The 21,177-nt window shown below is 35.3% G+C and overlaps 2 protein-coding genes across 2 annotated transcripts; one reads left to right on the plus strand and one right to left on the minus strand.

Annotated features, from left to right (window-relative positions):
- Positions 1-442: 442 nt before the first annotated feature.
- slc5a8l (solute carrier family 5 member 8, like) lies at positions 443-8,919 on the plus strand. The gene is made up of 15 exons (XM_027019210.2): positions 443-1,159; positions 1,525-1,590; positions 1,829-1,880; positions 2,366-2,433; positions 3,973-4,127; positions 4,724-4,864; positions 4,989-5,118; positions 5,222-5,310; positions 5,428-5,540; positions 6,150-6,217; positions 6,871-6,957; positions 7,184-7,377; positions 7,539-7,648; positions 7,996-8,081; positions 8,430-8,919. Exons 1-15 carry the CDS (start codon positions 806-808, stop codon positions 8,553-8,555), a joined length of 1,839 nt encoding a protein of 612 aa, XP_026875011.2. The 5' UTR covers positions 443-805; the 3' UTR covers positions 8,556-8,919.
- Positions 8,920-11,498: 2,579 nt separating this feature from the next.
- On the minus strand, positions 11,499-20,868 carry sycp1 (synaptonemal complex protein 1). Its single transcript, XM_027019185.2, has 32 exons — positions 20,737-20,868; positions 20,555-20,639; positions 20,350-20,399; positions 20,073-20,234; positions 19,903-19,970; positions 19,751-19,824; positions 19,592-19,650; positions 19,357-19,423; positions 19,097-19,170; positions 18,812-18,920; positions 18,631-18,725; positions 18,322-18,506; positions 17,345-17,412; positions 16,286-16,347; positions 16,079-16,195; positions 15,487-15,591; positions 15,293-15,396; positions 14,657-14,753; positions 14,456-14,526; positions 14,298-14,370; positions 14,061-14,123; positions 13,917-13,979; positions 13,524-13,640; positions 13,236-13,346; positions 13,064-13,156; positions 12,865-12,939; positions 12,717-12,791; positions 12,510-12,581; positions 12,126-12,200; positions 11,928-12,044; positions 11,759-11,842; positions 11,499-11,639 (listed from the first exon to the last, which is right to left on the minus strand). Exons 1-32 carry the CDS (start codon positions 20,866-20,868, stop codon positions 11,499-11,501), a joined length of 2,943 nt encoding a protein of 980 aa, XP_026874986.2.
- Positions 20,869-21,177: the final 309 nt, after the last annotated feature.

A 21,177-nucleotide genomic window follows, 5' to 3' on the forward strand; every position in this document is an offset into this window, starting at 1 on the left:
GGTCAGCTTTTAGGGTAGTTGCGTGTCATTTCTGCAAATAATGAACTACTCTCCTAGAATTAATCATACTTTGAAAGTACAATAGTGGAAAAAAAGTTTATGGGAATCTTTTATAAGAGTTATTCTGTTATCTGTTGGTTGAACTTTGTGTTATAGTTACATAGATATTCTTGTGAATGACTTGTAGGAGTGATCTTGATGTGCTCACTCTTATCACACATGAGCTGGAAAGAGCTGACTGAGCATCACAGCAAAGGCAACATGAACAAATATTAGGCACCTCCTTAAACAGAATGTTTTGTTATTTGAACACTGTTGAGACATTATATTTGTCCCACCATCAATCCTGCCAAACCCACAAACCTGGATATAAAATCTTTTCAGTGGAGATCATTGCAGTCAAACAGAACTGCTGCCTTTCAGCGATCATTAACTTGAATTGCTTTGCAGGACAATAGACCCTAGTATTTCTTTAGCACATTGAACTGCAACAGATACATTTACCTGCAATTTCTCTTTATACGATAGAGATGTTGACCAGATTTACTGGATACCACTTGTAATCAGTAGTATGCTATGAGGATTTCTTTGACTTTCATCTCCATTGGATGGATTTTGTTTGATTTAAACTGAAATGTCCATTAACTTTTTGGGTGCTAAAACACTTAACAGCAAAACACCAAAGAAAGCACACCACATCTGGTTAATATATAACCTGAGAGAAACCGAGTTTGTATTCAACAGCTGAAAAGTGGATTTTGAAAGCTTTAGTGTTGAGTTTGTAGCTATTCACCATTCACGAGCTATGCCTGTGGGTGGAGGTGCTGTGGCTATCTTCTCTGTCTGGGACTATGTGGTGTTTGCTGCCATGGTCCTGGGAGCAGCCGTCATTGGCCTCTTCCAGGCCATCCGTGGACGTAAGGGGAGCAGCAGTACCGAGTTTCTACTGGGTGGGAGGCAAATGACAGCTGTGCCAGTCGCCATGTCACTCACCGCCAGCTTCATGTCAGGGATTACTGTGATAGGCACTCCATCTGAGGCATACATCTACGGCACTCCATTCTGGCTTTTCGCCTTTTCCTACACCATCATGTCCACCATCAGCGCGGAGATCTTCGTACCCCTTTTCTACCGTCTGGGCATCACTAGCACATACGAGGTAATAGCTGCCCCACACAGGGGGAAATGAAGCTAGGCGACAACCAGCATGGGTTGGGTGATCACAAGGGCAGTTGATTTGCCTACAGATACTTCCATTTGGGTCAAACTTTTGGAAATAAATCACTAAGCTGAAGTAAACTGTAGTGCGTTACCGTTGATTCTCAGTGTTATAAGAGGAATTTTAGGGTATTGTGTGAAAGTAGTACATTCATTGAATAATATTATATGATGGGTTTCTTTACAGATCAGAGAGGCTTTCATTTTAATTTATTCATGTTGAATGATATGAACTGGAGACATTGAGGCCAGACAGTAACCACATGTAATTTGACCCATGATTTTCAAAATGATTTTGTTTTGCAGTACTTGGAGATGCGTTTCAATAAACTTATTCGAGTGATTGGAACATCTATGTACATAGTCCAGACAGTGAGTTGGGTTTTTATATCATCACTCTTGGAAAATACTTTCCTGCCTCATTAATAATCATACATACTTAAAAACTAATTTTGATTATATCTAAATGGGAAAAGCCTAAGTGGAAAAAGACTTCAGTTGCAGTTTTACATTCTAGTATATACAGTAATTAGCACAAGTACTGCTTTCATAAATATAGACCACAGTGGTTCATGACTAATTATCTAATGGAAGTCATTGTTTCCATTAGGCTTTGTACACAGGCATGGTCATCTATGCCCCTGCTCTTGCACTAAATCAAAGTAAGTCCTGTTCCACAGTACAACTCCCATGTCTCTCATTAGACAAAAAATCTCTCAAAATAAAAAAAAATAGAGTAGGGTTCAGATGTCTGAGTCCAAGAACTTAAGTATTTGGCCCCCAGATAGTTTTCAGCACTCAGGAAAACTACTTCTTTAAACTCATTTAAGGTCAGCTCATAAACAATGTTTCTGTTAGCTCATTTGACATCATTACAAACAGCTACAAAGTATTTTAACAGCTAAAATAGTAGTAGTAGCAGTAATAACACCTTGTAAACTACTGTAGAATATCTGCAGCATATATGATAGCTACACAGCCAAGTTTGTTTTTCTATCACTACTGACTGCTAAAAAGATAACTGTCTCGGTGTCTTAAGAACTCATCAGAAGCTCATATTGAGAAATACATAGTTATATATGGCAAATTAAAGTGTTATGCAAGTATTCAAATGAGGTTATGACTTGCACTGGTGATTCAATTGCAGTCACCGGTCTGGACCTCTGGGGTGTGCTGGTAGCCACAGGGGTTGTCTGCATTGTCTATTGCACTCTGGTTAGTAACAACGTTTCCAATAAATTGCTTAAGGTCAGATCGTTAATTTGGTTTAATCTTCCTCTTAATCTGTGGCAGCTGGCGAAAAACGTTCTAGGCGGGGCTGTTGGTGACACAGTCCGTTTCAACAACAAACTACTAGTGCTCTGTGGAATAGCCAGTAATTGTTTAACCGGCATTAAAATGAACAGGGTAATGACTATTATCATTAGTTGCAGCTCTAACGTGCTCAGACAGAAAGTACAATATGCGTCGTTACATGTTCAAACAAACAGTAATATTAGCCCTTATTAAAATTAGGAATTTCTTGAGATCCAGATATTGCTGGATGACGTCTTTTGCCACAAAGAAGACTGTTATTAGAGATTGTTTTATGCAAGATGCGTAGATTACGTTTGTGGCTTCCACACTTTTGTAAGAGCAACTTTAAAAACTCTTGGGAGTCAAGAATTTTATAGTTTGTACTTTTTAAAATTTGAGGTGAGGCTGTTTTTATTAACGTTCACATTGAAAAACATTTGAATATTTTGTTAACTAAAGGACCCAATTTTAAACAAATAGAAAGCTTACATTTTAAAAGTGCAGTGGCCTTACATATTGCTATAAATTAGGTATCAAAACGAAAGCGCCTACTCACACATTACAAATGCCTAAGCTTCGCAGCTATAAAGCCAGTTCATTTTAGCTTAGTTCCAGTAAAACACACAGCTAGCCAGCTAAATGTTCGCAAGCTACTAAAGCTACCTAGCTAACAGTTAGCGAACGCTGGCTATCTTAACTAACCAGAACCGCTAAATTAGCAGCACAAACTGTTAAACAAATAACAAACCAAGTTAACGCTAGCTAACAGTTAACTAAGTTTCACTAGCGTAGCGAGTTCAGTGATACTATAGACGAAAAATAACCGCAAAATACACAATATAGTTACAACCTGACTTGCGTTAGTTTGCTAGACATCTTAGCAAGATACTCAGAAATTTAGTTTATACACCAAACGCACTCAATTGGATTTTGGAGAAGAGATCCTATGCATTCCACACAGCGCTGCCAGCAAAATCACATGTCCCTACTCCACTTGGGGCGATAAATTAAGCGCGCTTATATTTAGTTTAGACATTAGGTTCGAGGACGCTGATTGGCTAAGTTTATGTCACTATATGAGTATCTTGTGTCATCCATGGCTGTGCTGCTTCTCTGACTGGGCGAAGAGAGAGAGGAAATGAACCTATTGAAGCTAATTCCCCTAATATATTTTATATATTACACACGTATACTAAAAATAATTAGTTATTGAGTACTACTGATTAAAAATGTTTATATTAAAAATTATTTCCACCACGGAGGGCGCCCAGCCGAAAATGCTCTAAATACAGCTTTATTCAGCATACATCAACTCCATACAACTATATACTTATTTATTTCTGTGTAAATATATGTTTCATTGAATGGACTGAAATGGAATAGACCTCAAAGCAATAAAATGTAAAATCTGTCTGATCATAGGGTGGCATGTGTAACTCAGTGTGCTCTTCCTAACAGGGAGGTCTGAAAGCGGTGATATGGACAGATGTTTTCCAGATGGTGATTATGCTCTCTGGCTTTATGGCGGTCATCACTCAAGGGGCTGTGCTCCAAGGAGGCTTTGGAAGAATCTGGGATGACAACTATAAAGGTGGACGCCTAGACACTTTTAGGTAAGTCACTGATTGCAAGTACAGGTATGTTGCACATTAGTCACACACACATTTTATATATATATATATATATATATATATATATATATATATATATATATATATATATATATATATATATATATATATACATATATATATATATATATAAAATCAGCCACAATATTAAAACCACTGACAGGTGAAGTAAATAACAATGATTATCTTGCAACTGTGCACCTAATGGCACCTGTCAAGGCATGGAATACAACAGACAGCAAGTGAACAGTCATTTCTTGCAGTTGATGCAGGAATAATAGGCAAGTGTATGGAAATAAGTGACTCTGACTAAGGCCATATGGCTAGATGACTGGGCCAGAACATCTCAAAAATGGCAGGTATTGCGGGGTGTTCCTGGTAAGCAGTCGTTAGTAGCTCCCAATAATCAGAATGCCCATGCTGAACCCTGTCTACCACAGAAAACACCTCCATGTGAACAGAGCATGAATGCGCATGTGAGTATCAGAATTGGACCATGGAGCATTGTCTGGTCTAATGAATTATGTGGATAGCTGGTGGTCTACTAACATAAATTAACTATGCAAATATATTTCCAGTTTTGATCCAGATCCTTTGAGGCGGCACAGTTTTTGGACTATTGTTGTTGGTGGCAGTGTGATGTGGACATCAATGTATGCCATTAACCAATCACAGGTGCAACGCTATATTTCCTGTCGAACTATGACTCATGCTAAAATGTAAGTATACAGTCAGAGCAACAATCTATGCCCAGTTCAGTCCTCCCCAATCCCAACATTGAAACCTATAAGAAAATGTAATGCTTGAATTCATGTATTGTTCTTTTTCTGTGTCTTGATGTAGGTCTCTGTATGTGAACATGGTCGGATTATGGGTCACTGTGAGCTTAGCCATGTTCACTGGCCTCACCATGTACTCCATCTATAAAGACTGTGATCCTCTTACTAACAAAGATGTTGGTGCTTCAGACCAGGTAAAGTTCGCTATACAAAAATGCAGATAATATTATTTTAATTTGGTTAATTTTAACTATTGGTTACTTTTAAATTATCCCTTATTTGTGTTTTATATGCCAGCTGCTGCCATACCTGGTGATGGACATTCTAGCAGAATATCCAGGTGTTCCTGGATTGTTTGTTGCAGCTGCATACAGTGGAACATTGAGGTGAGGGATAAAAAAAATCTATATTTAGTTAAAGAATAATGATCACTCATTTAATGACTCTAAAAAATGTCAAATTGCTGTAGATTTGTCAGTAATTGGCTAATCGTTATGTCTCAGTACTGTGTCATCCAGCATTAACGCTCTGGTGGCAGTCACTGTGGAGGACTTTGTGAAGCCTATGTGGCCTAGCCTAATGGAGAAACAGGTATCCTGGATTAACATGGGACTGAGTGAGTTTCAGTGCAACCACAGTTTATTAACTCACAGCTGTATGTCATCTTAACCACACATCAAGAGCAGACCAGCTCTTGAATCATTGAAGTTAATGACACTCAACAGTGACATTCCAATTACAAATAACCGCTGATGGACAGTTGCACTTAATGGACACTGCCATGAGTTGGATCCATGATTGTATGCATTTCTGCTATAAAAGTGGTCATGGTTATTGTAGTCTGAGGAACCTCATCCACATTTTCCGTTAACTTAAATACACCTTTTAAGGTTTTTAGCTCATTTCAGTGTAACTACATGCATTACAAGTAATAATGAATCCTTCTCATAACCTCTTCCTAGAAACTTGGCTCTACTCAGGTGCAAACACAGTCCTTCCCAAGATTGTAGTTAGTAGCTATCCAGCTGTGGCAAAAGCTGAAAATAAATAGATGGGAGACACTGTCGGATGGTTTTGATTATAGCTTCTGTTAACAGCTCAGAGCCACTTTTATTCCTGCCTCCCCACCCCCCATATTTAACTTTATCCATTCTAGCTTTACTCAGTAATTTGTGACAAAATTCTCAAATTTTGTGTTATTAATTTCTTTTATGGTGTGTTGTAGGTGTGTTCTTTGGGGGATTGTGCATTGCTATGGCAGCCATTGCTTCCCTAATGGGGGGTATATTGCAGGTAGAACATTTTCCCTACAAGTGTGCTTGCATTACTGAATGTAACAAATACATATTTGTTACCATGACCATCTAGTGTCCACAATTAATATTGCACATAACAGTAAATTACACAGACATAAATAGGTCCTGCGTCAGGGTCTCTCAGTTAAGTGGTAGACAGCACCTCCTGCAGGCTATTAATTTTAATGAATGAATGAAGTTCTGTTTATATAGTGCTATTCAAGGAACCTAAGGTTGCTTTACAATTAACACACACAGCTTTTACATCCAGTCACATGCTGGTCAAAAGCGGCACTGTGCTCTCAATTGGAAACTTCAGCCCACTGGTGGAGGACTGAATCGGGTGCAGGGAGGGGAGAGAGGATAACACCCAGGACAAAGCACCATCCACCACTGGGCACATAACAGACACATAATCATTCACATACACTTATAGCAGGACAAGATTATACACACACATGCACACAATTTATTTAGGATAGCCAGTTGACCTAACTGTGGGAAGAAACCAGAGACCTTGGAGGAAACCCACAGACATGGGGAAAACATGGAAACTCAGATAGGGACACGAACCCAAGATCCTTGCACTGACAAGCAATCATACCTGCCTGTGACATACTGTATGTTTTATCTGATCTATTCTGCCTGCAGGCTGCTTTGTCCATATTTGGTATAATTAGTGGACCTCTCCTGGGCCTGTTTCTAATGGGCATGTTTTTCCGCTGCGCTAATTCCACTGTAAGGTTTCAATCTTATATGTTCTTGTTAAAACTGTTGTACAACTTAGAGATGCTTCCTATCACACAATAAGACAACACAATAATTATATTCATAATCACATAATTTAATTAACAGACAAAAGCAGTAGCAGTTCAGCAAAAAACCCCAAAAAACTTGAAATAATCCCTTTGTTCTGATGAATCTCCTATCAGAAGAAAAATGTTCTCTTGGGTGTTCTCTCCAGGGAGGTCTGGTTGGCTTGATCACAGGACTGATAATAACACTGTGGGTAGGCATTGGTGCTCAGGTGTACCCTCCTCTACCCACTAAGACCAAACCACTGCCCCTCAGTGTAGCTGGATGTGATGCTGATGAGATAAATATAACTACTGCACTGCCAGCATGGTCCAGCTCAGTCCTACCAACCTCAGACCCAAGGCAAGATAAAATGACCTATTTTTTGGATGTTAACTGCTAAATGAATTTCAACACCAGTGAAATTGTGCAATTAAATCATTTTTCTTTCTTTTTCAGTACTGAAATATATCTGATCTGTACCCTAGTTGGCAGAAGTTAATGTCAATTTCTCTATGCACTAGTGTAAGACCAGTTCTTGCAAACTCCTGGTATTCTCTATCCTACCTGTACTTCTGTCCTCTGGGCATGCTGGCAACCATGACCATCGGGCTAATAATTAGTACCATCTCAGGTGAGATAGACTCCTTTTTGCATTAACTAGCCACTGTATTAGAAACACCTTCCTTGTACCTCGATTTTGAGCTGGTATAGGTTTATCAGGCACAAAGGTGTTATTGGGATTTCTACACGTAACAACAACAAACGAGTGATCTGCCAAAATTATTTTAATAGCAATCCTGTGCTCAGAAGCTATTGACAAAAGACTAAAGGATTGCAAACACAAAGTGTGTATGCCAACAGATTGGCTATATCGGCTAACTAAAACTGACAAAGTAGTGGTGTATGTAAATTCTTACAGCTGAGGCTGATGATGGTTCAGGTTTTAATAACTTTGCAGGTTCTGTTGTTTCTCCTTAGGGGGCAATAAACAGGAGATGATACGGCAAGAGCTGTTTATCCAAAAGGGAGACTTCATATGCTTTAGATGCAGTAAAGACACTGAGGTAAAGTTTCTCTGTCGTAGTATAAAAATTGGAATCTGGAACTTGCTTCATAATTCTGATAACAGATCCTTTAAATATATTTGGTTACAGTATTACATTATTACCTAAATCATTAGTACCTAAATAATATGTAGATTTAGACCATCCTGTCAAGTTTATTTGTAGCTACATTGGTTGTCATAAAGGAATCTGTTTAACTCAATAACTTTTTCATCAACTCAGACTATGTATATAGTCAGTGTTTACATGCCACATAACTAAAATATGAAACAGTACTGTACTCTGGATGCCCTTCGATTTTACAAAGATAATTTACCTAATGTGCTTGTCAAAATTTATTGTGAACAGAATCCTGACTCAAACTTGATTGAGAAGGTAGAGTCAGACAATACTTATGGACTGGACAACCCACACTTTAGTGATATGGAACTGGATATAAAAGAGAAGGATCAAGATAAGATCACCAAGCTCTAGGATTCCACTGATGCACGACTTTTTTTAATTATTATTTTTTAAAATTCATAATACAGTAAATATTGGTTTGTATATTCATCTGTTGGAACTCCAAACTTTTTCCCTGATGCAAAAGCCACAGAAAAAATCTTTGTAACTAGTTAACGCATTTTCCTTTGGGAAAAGGAGCCAAACACCAAATTATTATACAAAAACTTCACAAAAAAGGCAAAAATGTAATAATGTAAAGAAACTCTCAAACACTTAGTTAGCAACTGATTGCTCAACTCAACAAAGTGTATGTATTTTTGTACTGAGTATTTTATTTACAATTTGCAATATTTACAAATTAAGTAACTGTACAGTTTTATAATGATGAAATTAAACCCATTTAATTCTATTAAATCTATTTAAGTGTTATATGTGTACTAAGACAATGGGACAAATGCTGAGCTCTGGATCTCAGATGAGGAACAAGCAGCTACACAAGTGCAGTGCAAACATGCAGGGGCTAAGCATACTGTATGACAGTTCCTGTTTCCTTGACTACCTAGTGCAGTGCAAACATGCAGGGGCTAAGCATACTGTATGACAGTTCCTGTTTCCTTGACTACCTGACCATAAGGAAGTAGCATACGCAGGCACTCCCTTTTACCTGCTTGATGTAAGGGCAAGTGTTAGGCACTCCATTTTACAGAGTGGACAATGAATAGAGCTTTCTGAACAAGGAAAACAATAGTAGAAAAACACAGTTCCTGGTTTCATTATTTATAGTTTCTTCCATCTATAAGGTGAGTAGACAAGTGAAATCCTTCTTTATTAGCACTACATAAAAACGAAACTAAAGGTAAATCATTTCATTACTGAGACAAAGATGTAAGATTTATACTTTTTTATTAAAATGTTTAAATTGGTGGTAGTATAAAAAATAAGATTGTATGTATGGAAAAAATATTAAGATCTTTATTTAGAACTGTTTAGACAGACAGTGTGGCTGTCAAATTTTTGGACATGATTTAGACACATGCCTTGTGTGAAATATAATCACCAGAATAGCAGACATGCATCTTGTGTGGAATATAATCATCAGAGTATCAGACTGTCATCTTAATTCAAGTACCTATTATTTAACAAACCCAGCCAAAAATTCCTAGATCCAGTGCTAAAGTGGAAAAACACTTAAATGCAGTAACATAAATAGTCACTGGTTTAAACTTCCTGCCAGAAATGTTATATAAAGCAGACTTAGAGCACTGATGCGACTATTCTAAAAAATTAGAGTAGTGACATTAGTCAGTCTACTATTTACAACAAATATTCATGTGTTGTGATATCTGCTGTCTATAAACTTTGTACCTTTGCTAAATTGATACATTTCTTGTGTGTTACTTTTAAAGGGCACAAGGGACATCTGAATAGTAATGGACAAGTTCAGTTATCTGTTTGTGCTATGTGGTCTCCTAAGTTTGCCTTCCCTTGCTCTATCCAGAATTGCCAGTCCAACATTAACTCTCATTAAACGGAGCACAAGCAGGAACAGCACAAAAGGGAATGTTACAGAAAGTAAAACTTCTAATGCATCATCTAATAATTCAGATCAAAACACTACTGGCAATATAACTACTTCAAATCATAGTGTGAACAACTCAACAAGCCCAGAGATTCACCACAGTACTAACGTTACAAATTCTGATGCCATGCAGTACTCAACAGTGCCAAGCCCAGCAGCACAGACCAAGAATACAAGTTAAAATAACTCCATTCACCACAGACAAAAATATTGCAACAGTCTGCCTCTGAACCCACAGCAACAGCATTAAGAACTACCGCCACAATACTCATTCTCCCGTAACCACTCTGCATGTTAGCAATGAGCGCTTATTCAACACCACACCAGCATACTTAAACACAAAAATAACACTTGACAGGAAAAAAAAAACAATGAAACTAGAGGTAAAAGGAAAACACCATGTTGCCACTGTAATGTAATAATACAGTCATATTTTAAAGATAAAGACAAAAATAAAGATTTTATATTCAATGTACATTCTGCTCAACTTTTTAAGCAGGTCCTGGCCTAAATAATTCAGAAACATCCATGATCATTTTGTTCAGCGTTGTACTAGGTGTGATAGTTCTGGTGCAGTTTGTGTACAAAGTCAGCAGGACCAAACAGAAAAGTGTCAGTATTCTCACCATCCTCTGTATGATGATGCCGGTAAGAGCAACCATATTCCGCTATATGACCCGACACAAACATTTGTGTGAGTCCTATTTCCATTTTACATTAACAAATAATAAATTATAAAATACTAATATTGCACACACACTTTCTTAGGTGATCAGTCAGGTGTGGCAGATGACACGCTAGTGATTTCAGGAGGGCTCTACGATGGCTCTCAAGTCTATAACCCCACATTGACAGCACTGAATGATGAAGACCAGCCCACATTTTCCTACACACCCACCGAGTTCTGTTTGGAGTTCCTGCAAGATGACCAGCAAACAGACCATGAACTCAAGGCTACCACCTCTGAAACCTTCAACATGACTGAATAAGAGTCTTAGGCAACTTTATACTTCAAAATGCAAAATCCATAATCTATGAGATTTAAGATTTGTACATTAAGGATTACTGAGCAGGAAACACTAGAAAACAGAATCTCAGCAAGTGTTTTTTTTTATTTTTTTTTTTAAATATCTTATTCTTCACATTTTTTATTTAATGGAAAGAGGAACACATTAAACTTGTAACATCTGTAACAGTGAATGCTACTTAAAAATATAATACAGCATTTCAACAGCTCTCTCTCTCTCAATACTTTTAGTAAATTCTACATCTCTCTCTCTCTCTCTCTCTCTCACTCTGTCTCTCTCCCTCCCTCCCTCCCCCCAATTAAATTTAGTCTCTCCATTGAAATTAACTGAATTTAGTAACTGATTCACAGTACTGTTAATCTATGGTCAGGCAAAGATTTTATCGGTTACTTTTTTCTTTTTCTTATCCAAATTGGTAATAGTAGTCCAGCCAGCATCCCGCATCCTCTTCATTGCTGCCAGTTTTAGAGCTTCTCCTGGAGACTTGTACACAGCAGAATTCTGCACCTATAAACAGAATATCATCCTAAGTATATCAAATTTAAGATCATCACATTAGTCAAAGAAAAAACCTGGATGTTAAATAATAAATTTGTAAACACTATATATTCCCTCTTATTCTATACCTTCTTAAATAGGCCCAGACATTCAGTTCCAGTCTCTTTTGCCTGTATAGGCTTCCTTGATTTTATAGGGACTGTAGAGAAACTCTGACAAGACAAATAATGGAAACAAAATGCATAGCAAAATATCAGCCATTTAAACCGTCTAATTAGTATGAAGGAGGTGAATAACGTAACTAGTTACTAGTATATCATTTTGCTCTGAGCTGTCAGATTTTGGGTCCAGCTCCAGGGAGTTTTTCCTCCATGGTTCTTTCTCTATTGATGGTGGTGTGCGTATTCTGAAAGACTGAAGCATATATTTGCCTACTTATTCATTCTGCATGCTTTGTACTTCTGAGCCTGAAGAGAATAGAGCAGATTTACTCACCCTTATACGAGGTGTTAATCCTATTTTTGTTTCCAAGGTCCAAGATGGGGTTTTAAGAAGACTATCGCCCAATTTCTGTTTTTAAACAGATACATTTATTTAAATAAAATCACATAAATCCTACTAGATTAATCATCATCAGCAAAAAACATTAAATAAAAACTTACAATAGATGTTGCCGAAGCATTTCTTGATGGAGTTTCAACTTCTGCCTCCTTTGAAATAGATATATTAGTCGAAGTAACATCTTGTATTTCAGAGCATTTCACAATTTTGTGTGTCATTTCAGATATCTGAAAATAAAACATTTTATTTCATTACTAATGACCTTTCCAAAATATCACAAATTATTTAAATTAAGAATGAAAATCTTAAAGAAATCACTTTTTGAGACTTGTCTTTTTCTAGACATTTGATTTGCTTCTTCAAGGCCAGAATTTTTTGTTCCAGATACTCCTAAATCAAAGAAAAAAGGATTATTACATGCCTTATATCTCTACACATTATGACTATTAAGTCAGCAGGGGCAACTTATCTCTATGCCTTATCTCTCTTATTTTCAATTATGTTACTGCAAAAGAGAAGGAAAACCTCTTTCTCTATGTAACTGTCCTTCTGAGATGTCTGAATCTTGGTCAGGTCTTCTACCTTCTGTTGCAGATTTCCCTATAGATACACAATGAGGTTATGATTTTGTCAAGAAACACTTCACTGATGACAATGCAGAAAAAATGATTACCTTTTCCTTTTTGACCTTTTCAAGATGTTGTTTCAATTGCCCATTTTCAAGAAGGAGGTTGGACAGCTCCAGCTCCTGGAAAAGGGTTTATTTAAAATAGAGTTATCCTATTTTAATTCTATTTAATTCTAAAATTGCTGTTTCCTCCATTTGAAAGCTACAGTTGAAAGTTCAAGCATGAGAAATTAAAACTCATTACCAATGATGTTTTATTGGCCCTAATTTCATCTTCCTGCATTCTTTTCTCGTTCAGTTCTGCATCCTTCTCTTCCACAATTTTGTCATATTCATGCTATTCAAAAGAAAACATATCAGTTTGTTAATTTAAAAAAATAACTGCTGTTCATTAATAACGGTAAAAAATTTTTTACTTTATGTTTCTCCATTAAGGCAATCATGTCAGTTATCTTCTGCTGGCATTTGATTTCAGTGTCCTCTTTGATTTTCATGGCTTCCATTGTTGTCTGCTTTAGTTTCTGCACCTGCAGAAAAGTTTTATTACATGAGAATGTAAGATTACAGAATTATTTGTTAAATCACTTAATGTATATGTTAAGGTAAGGTAAAGAATGGTAAAGATTACTGTTGGTAAGACATATTTTTGGTAAATATCAATTAGGATCTGACTTCACAGTCAGAGAACAGTCAAAAGGCATCACCTCTAGTCTTAATTGAGTCTCTGACATTGATTTGTGTTCCATCTCAGAACCTACTCTCTGAAGTTCTTCTTTATGGTATTCTTTCATGCTTTGCAACTCCTCTTTCATTTGTACGATCTGTCATTTAAAACATGAATAACAATAATATGAATATCATTATAATAAAATGTGTTTACTCTTTCTTGTGAAAATTTTGGAAAAGAAAAAACTACATATGATATGAAATTCTAAAAACACATCTAACCTCTGCTTCGAACTGAGAGCTTTTTTCATGCTCTAATGCTATCTGTTTTTTCAGGCCTTTATTCTGAAATACATAAGTACACTTATGGATAACAGAAAAATAGCATTCAACCTTTCTACTTAATAAATGACTTAACATGTATCACCTACTTCTTTAAGGTTTTCATCTTGAGTCTTGGTTTTGGTTGCCAGCTTATTTTGCAGATTTGTTAGCTGAACAAAATCACAAAGGCATCAAGTAAAAGGCTTTACTCAAACATGCAGTCCATATACAAAGTCTAGGTTAATTTTTACCTTTAGATCTAGTGCTTTGATATGTCTTTCTTTTTTCATCAGTTCACTCTGGGAGCTTTTGTTCTGAGAGGTGGTCATTCAGGGAAAGGAAATATGCATTTGTACAATTACAGGCATGTGAATGACTTATGACTAAAAATAGTAATTAATAACAATAACAATTTACCCAACACATTATTTTCCTTTCTTCCACCGTATGAGTTAATAGTCCATCACAGAAAAATGCAAACTACTAACTACCTGTTTCTGAATATTCTCATTCTCTTGATGTTGCTCCTTAATTTTTGAACTAAGTACCTCCAACTGTGCTCTGTGAGATTACATTTTCACAGTGAGGCAAAATCATGTAATCACAAATGTGTAACATCTACCAAATGTCAAAAATCCTATCTTACTGCAGCTGCAATTTTTCCATCTCAAGTCTCTGTATATCAATTTTCATCTTTTCCCCATTTTCTTGACTTTCCTGTGGTAATAGTTACACATTCATACAAACATAATTTATATATTAGGTTCTTCAAACTTTCTCCCTTCACATGCATGAATAAGCAAGTTTGTCATTTTAAATCATGCACCTTCAGACTCAACTCAAGAACCTTGGCTTCTGAAGCACCACCTTCAACTTGTTGTTCAATAGTGTTTTTTTGAAGCTGAAGTTGATTAAACCTCTCCAATAAAACCTTGTATTTCTCCCTGCAGAGTTGGATATTTCCAGAGAAATTTAGGGAAATTTAGATTTCCTTAATTCAGGGAATTTCCCTAACATTTATATAGTAAAATGACTATTTTAGAGAGCCCAAAAGACACAAAAAAACATTTCAGATGGATTATAGAAGCAGTCTCAATTTTTGTACAGACTGATATTTTTAGTCCATGATTTAACCTCATACGTATTTTTAGTTTATTATTATTGGAATTAAACTCCAAATATTTATCAATATGTTTCTCATGTAAGGGCATTTCTATGCTAATATTATTATGAATGTATAAAAAAAATTACCCAAATACAAAATTGTATTACATCTATAATTTTTATCAACCTAACTAATAGCTCAGTTGTCCCATTTCATCCAAAGCACTTGGGGTTGTTTAAAATACTTATTACTCCTGATAAAGTTAAACACTCAAGACACATGTACCGTTTGGTGATCATCAATAATAGATTCAGGTATTCATATACTCTAACCATAACCATTATAAAGTTTGTCACAATACATTAATTTGTTCCTTACTTGTGTAACTCTATATCCTTTTCCAATTGTTTTAGATTATTGGAAGATTCTATTTTATTCTTCATTGCTTCTGATAACTGCTCTTCAATACCTTTAAGTGTAATCTGATTGAGAGAGATCACAGTACAGTACAATGTAATTCAGTAAAATATTTTTTTTATTCTGGAAATTGACAGTAGTAAAAATTGTGTTACCTCTTTCAAAATAGCATACTCCTTCATTTGTTTTGTTTCATTCATAGCCTGTTCCAGGGATACCACCATGTGCCTATTTTCATCAGAAGTAATCTCCAGTTTTTTCTGTATATAGAAAAATTACAAAAAATATGTTCTGAAAACTCTTTAGGTCTGCACCACCAAACATTAATGCATTTTCAAGACTGTAAATCTGAAGTGTTCACAGAAAAACACATTAAAATGTATAAGATTTATCACATAATGAAATAATGTGGAATTATATTTATAGTTTACATCAAATAAATGAACTTAAATCTTTGCCTCTCCCATATACTTACAAATAAAATACTATTTAACACTATATATATATATATATATATATATATATATATATATATATATATATATATATATATATATATATATGTATGTATATATATATATAGGCCCAGTTAATCTATGAAATGTGTCCAAACTCTATATAAATTTCCACACCATTACATTACAAAACAATTTCCACACCACATTACAAAAATTCTGTGTGAATCCATTCAGTTTACTTTGAGTCACTACTTTTATGCTGAATAAAAACAGTTGGTTTTCCTTTTACCTTCAGTTCACTTATTTCATCATGTTTTTCCTCATTTTCTGCAGTGAGCTGAAGAATTTTTCCCATATCTGCCTTTACCTTTTCCTCTAAAGACTTGATGGCAACTGAATTTGTGTCCTTTTATATAAGAGTATTGACATACATCATCAGTTTAGTTAGATCAGTTACCATAAAAAATACAAATGCTTTGGTGAGAATATTACATACCATCTCATCTTTCAAAGTCTGTATCTGACGTTCTCGTTCCTCTTTCTCCTCTCTTATTTTTCCTGTGTGGGGATAATTAATTTTGCATTAAGGCATAAAAGGCAGCAATGGCATAAAAGGCAGTGATGTAATGCTGACACTGAAACTTCAGAGCATGTGTCAAAAAAATATGTAGCAATGTTTCCCAAGGCATTGTCCATATGTTTCTATCATTTTGTTGAAGTTACATGATTGATGTTTGAATTTTCCTCCTCCAGTTCAAAAACATGGAGGTTAGGTAAACTGGCCATCCTGAATAAATTGTCCTTATGTGTGTGTGTAATCAAAGTTGTCATAGTGTCAGCAAGTGCACGAATTATTGTGTCTGCATGCCCAGTGGTGAATGGTGCTGGTGGGTGTTGTCCTCTCTTCCCTCCCTGCACCCAATTCAGTCCTCCAAGGAGCTGAGGTTTTTTACAGTTGCGGGTATGCTGTGTGCAATTGGCTGCTGCGTCTGACCAGTATGACTGGATGTAAAAGCTGTGTGTGTCAATTGTAAAGCAACCTTGGATTCCTTGAAACATTCTATGTAAATATAACCCATTCATTCTCCTTTCTTGCTGGAAATAGAACAATCAAGGAAAAGAGGTTATTCACAAGTTGGTGAATATTTTGAACAAATATTTCCAAATAAGGTGTAAACAGATTAATCTGCGTTGTATTTTTGCTGCAAGCTCCAAATATTCAGTGTCACTATTGCATCATTAATACATCGGGAAGGACTGTGTAGCCTGCTACCTTACATGGCATCTGGTCTTAGCCAAACTGTTGAGCAAACATTGTTCCTTTTGAATTTATATTGTTACAGTGTTACACAAGCACTCCAGTCACTTTCATTCACCAATCACACAAGCACAATATTTCATTCTAGTTTTGATTAATAGGGGCACTAGTGTGCACTAATGAAAGCTTTAATTAACCATTTTTAAAATAAATTGGTTAGAGAGCTTCTTTGCTTCAGAAAGCTTCAATTTCCTATTACTAATAAAAGAAGTGATTACCTAGACACTATTTACATACCCAGTTCTATGTTTTTCTTGCTCAGTTCACCAGATATTAAGCAAAGCTCTGATTCAAGTTCATTGACCCTATCAAAAAAAGGCAATTCAGTAAAAGAGAACAGAAAAAGCATGTTAATCCATGCCTGTCCATTATTCAGTACTCACAGAATATGGATATTACTCAGAAGTTAACTTATGGTAACTTGTTTTGTTTTCTTCACAGTTGTGCTATATTTCCAGTGGGCTCTTACATAATTAGATTGTTTTGATAACATTTTATATATATATATATATATGAGAGAGAGAGAGAGAGAGAGCGAGCTGGAGGATATCTGGATGGTATTAATATGTGCACTTTATGAACAGAGCATAAACTGATTATATAAAGCAGTCTGCATGCACAGCTGATTAAGGACCTCTGTCCAGAACGTGTATCTTTGAAAACACCGTGAATTTTACTAAAGGTTTGTGTGTATACACACACACACATTCAAAATTGTTGTAAAGTACACAGAGTTTCCAGAGAAAAAGAACATTTCAGACAGAGATCCTTCATCAGATGTGAAAGCAAAATGCTTTATATATATATATATATATATATATATATATATATATATATATATATATATATATATATATATATATATATATATATATGCATGCATTTATATCAGCTTATGTTCTCTTCATAAGTGTTTGCACAAATTAATTTTATCACCTTTATCAGCTATCACCCACCCTTTTGTTAAAGTGTGGTCACTGGTCACACAAGAGGCCAATAAATGCAATAACAATGTATACAAGGTACAGGACTCCTGATAGGCAAGTCCTCTGACTTCAAAGTACAATAGTGTTGACAGAAATGGAGTATTACAACCTACAACTGATTATAAAACATATGGAAATCTATTTGGTACAGCTATAAGTTATAATAAAGTGATAAAGTGCACTGCTGTATAGCCAATAAATACTTATAATGTGACTTTGGCGACCAACCTCATTTTCATAGATGTTAATGAGGATTCCAAAGACTCTTTTGCCACCTGCATCTCCTTAAATTGGTGTTCCAGTTGCTCTTTGATATTATTTATTTTCTCAAGTTTGGCATCTCTCTCTTGAAGGTCCTTTACATAAATCTCTTTTGTTTGCTCAAATATGCAAGCTAAAGCTTTTTGCTTTTCCTATGGAAAAAACAAACAAAAAACAGGTAACATTGAATTTATGCTTAACAATGCAATGATTTGCGATCCAAGAGCCAGATAATTGAATGACTCAGTAAAAATATTAATAGCTACTCGCATAAACCTCAGTTTCTTCTCTGAGATGTTCTGCCCATTTCAGTTTTGCCTCAAGTGTATCCTGTTCTTGTTTGAATTTTTGAAGTAGTTCCTGCTGTTGTCCTACACAGGTGAAATCACTTTATTTCAATAATCACAATTAAAAATTGAGGTGTTTAGTAAGATGCTATTTATGAGTGCAATTGTACTTGTTGTTTCTTGAAGTTCATTTAAGCAGTGCTGGGTCTCTTGGAGATTGAGTACAAGTTCTTTAATATCACCTTCTTTTTCCTTTAATTTTCCTTCAAGTATGAAAATCTTAAAATAACAAAACACACTTAATAGATAAAATGTAACAAAAAATATTACTTCAGTTCATAAACATCAGACCGATAAAATGGCAGCAATCTGATTTCATTAATAAAAAATACTTTAGAGTGCCAGTACTGCTCTCTAGTGAATAGATATAAGACTTAATATGTATCACAGCATACCTCCTCTTTTTTCAGGTGAAAGTCATTCTCAAACCTCAATTTAAGGTCCTCAGACTTTTGAAAACCTTCTCTAACTGTGTGATATGTGCAAGCAGACATATGAAGAAATTAATAAAAGGTTAGACTGTGATGCAAATCATCTGGTGTATTTTTGAGTGTACTGCATTATAAAACTGAAAAAAAAGAAAGAAACTGAAATTTCATTATTTAGGATTTATTTTGATTTGGAAAACTGGCCCTCAGATTTCTTTATAGTTTACCTCTCAACATTTCTATCTGGTCAGCCTCTGCTTGCATGCGAAGATTTTCAAATGCAGTAACCATTCTCTATAAAAATATATATGGTAACAGAAATTTAGAAAGTAACCAGCCAGAACAATGTTATCATTTTCTATTATAAGACTACGACAAGGCTTAATTCTATATCATATCTGGTTGAAGATAAAGAGCATCCAATTATTATTTTTTTATTAATGTACATAAAAGAACAGTTGCCTGAATGGTTTCATGGTTCTGCATGAAGAGACCATGTGTTTCTTCTCTTTCAGCCTCAACTAAAGGAACAAAATAGATACTAGGTTTAATAATGTATCATTTATAATTACACATCAAAGTGATGACTTCATGGTAGTATACTTATTCAGTGTCACGTACATAAGCTCATTTTCTCAGTAGACCTTTCAAATGTATCCTTCAGAATATTGCACAAAGTCCTTGTTGCATTATTTCTGCAAGTAAAAAAAAAAGATTAAAAAACAGGCATGGCAAAGTTTTTTTTCAGTTAACTTAAAATACGATGTACATACTTATTTCTCTGATCTTCATTTTCATCAAGTTGCTCCTCTAATTTCATACTAAGATGTTCATTTTCAAACTGCAACAAATACATAACTGTAATATTCATTAAAATTAGGGACTGCCATTTGCCTTTTTCATCTTTAGGCTGTGCTTTATGAATAAAACTAATCGTAAATACCTGAAGTTCCTGAATGGCTTTGCGCTGAGTTTCAATTGTTTTTCTGTTCTCCTGAATCTTTCTATCTTTTTGTGAAATTTCAGAGTCCATTTTCAATTTCCAAGATTTTACTTTCTCAGCCTCTTCAAACAGTTTGGAATACAGCTGGCTGGATCTTAATGTCTGTCACAGTTATGTACATTATATCAGCATACTGCTGAGAGTATTACAGTATTGCAATTTTTCAGTTTAATCAATATTGATACCAGATCACCAGAACACAAGCATGAACACATGCACGAACCTCTTCCTTTTCCATTGGCATCACTGCAATCTTCTTTGCTGGCTCTTTATGAATATAGCAAATAATGTTTTAAGTATATTATTTCATATTTGTGCCAAACTACAATCATTATTTATGCCAATATCCAGCCATTACAATTATTATTATAGATTTTAAAGGCTTACAGTATTTCAACTACATAAAAAAACAACAACTTTACCTGCTCTTGGGGACTTTGTAGGTAACACCATACTTTTATGTGAAAGTGGCAATCTTGTCTCTTTATCAAAACATTTGTTATAACCCTAAAAAGAAAATATAGTTTACGTCAGGTCTGGTTAACGCTTATCCTAAAGTAAAGAATGGTGGCTAACCAATCTTTATTTCAGACTGCTAACTTACCTGTCTAGGTGGCATAAGATTATTGTTAATGCTGTCCTCAAATAATCCAGAATCTTGGGGTTTCACGGCTGATATTTGACCTAAATTTGTTCGCGGAGGTACTAACAGCTTGAAATTAAATGATCTTTCCATACTGTAGGTTAGCTAACTAGAATTCGAATGAGGAAGAACTTGCTATTTCCTTACAGTAAACCTTTTACCATAAAGTCAGACAGCATTCTTCTAAATTACCCCTGAAAAGTGTTAGCTCTCCAACCTAGATAGTTTTTCATATGAACTTTGGAATTGAGGAAGACCTAAATTAGCTAGCTATTTCGTTCTAAATTTGTCGATTCGCAAACAGCTAGCTAACGCTAATTAGTTCCACGTATTAGCTAACGCTAATGGTTAGGTGGTTTGTTAGCTAACGTAAAGAAGCTAGCAGATTTTTTTGGTCCTATT

The sequence above is a fragment of the Electrophorus electricus genome, chromosome 3 (genome assembly GCF_013358815.1).
Source record: "Electrophorus electricus isolate fEleEle1 chromosome 3, fEleEle1.pri, whole genome shotgun sequence".
Taxonomy (NCBI): domain Eukaryota; kingdom Metazoa; phylum Chordata; class Actinopteri; order Gymnotiformes; family Gymnotidae; genus Electrophorus; species Electrophorus electricus.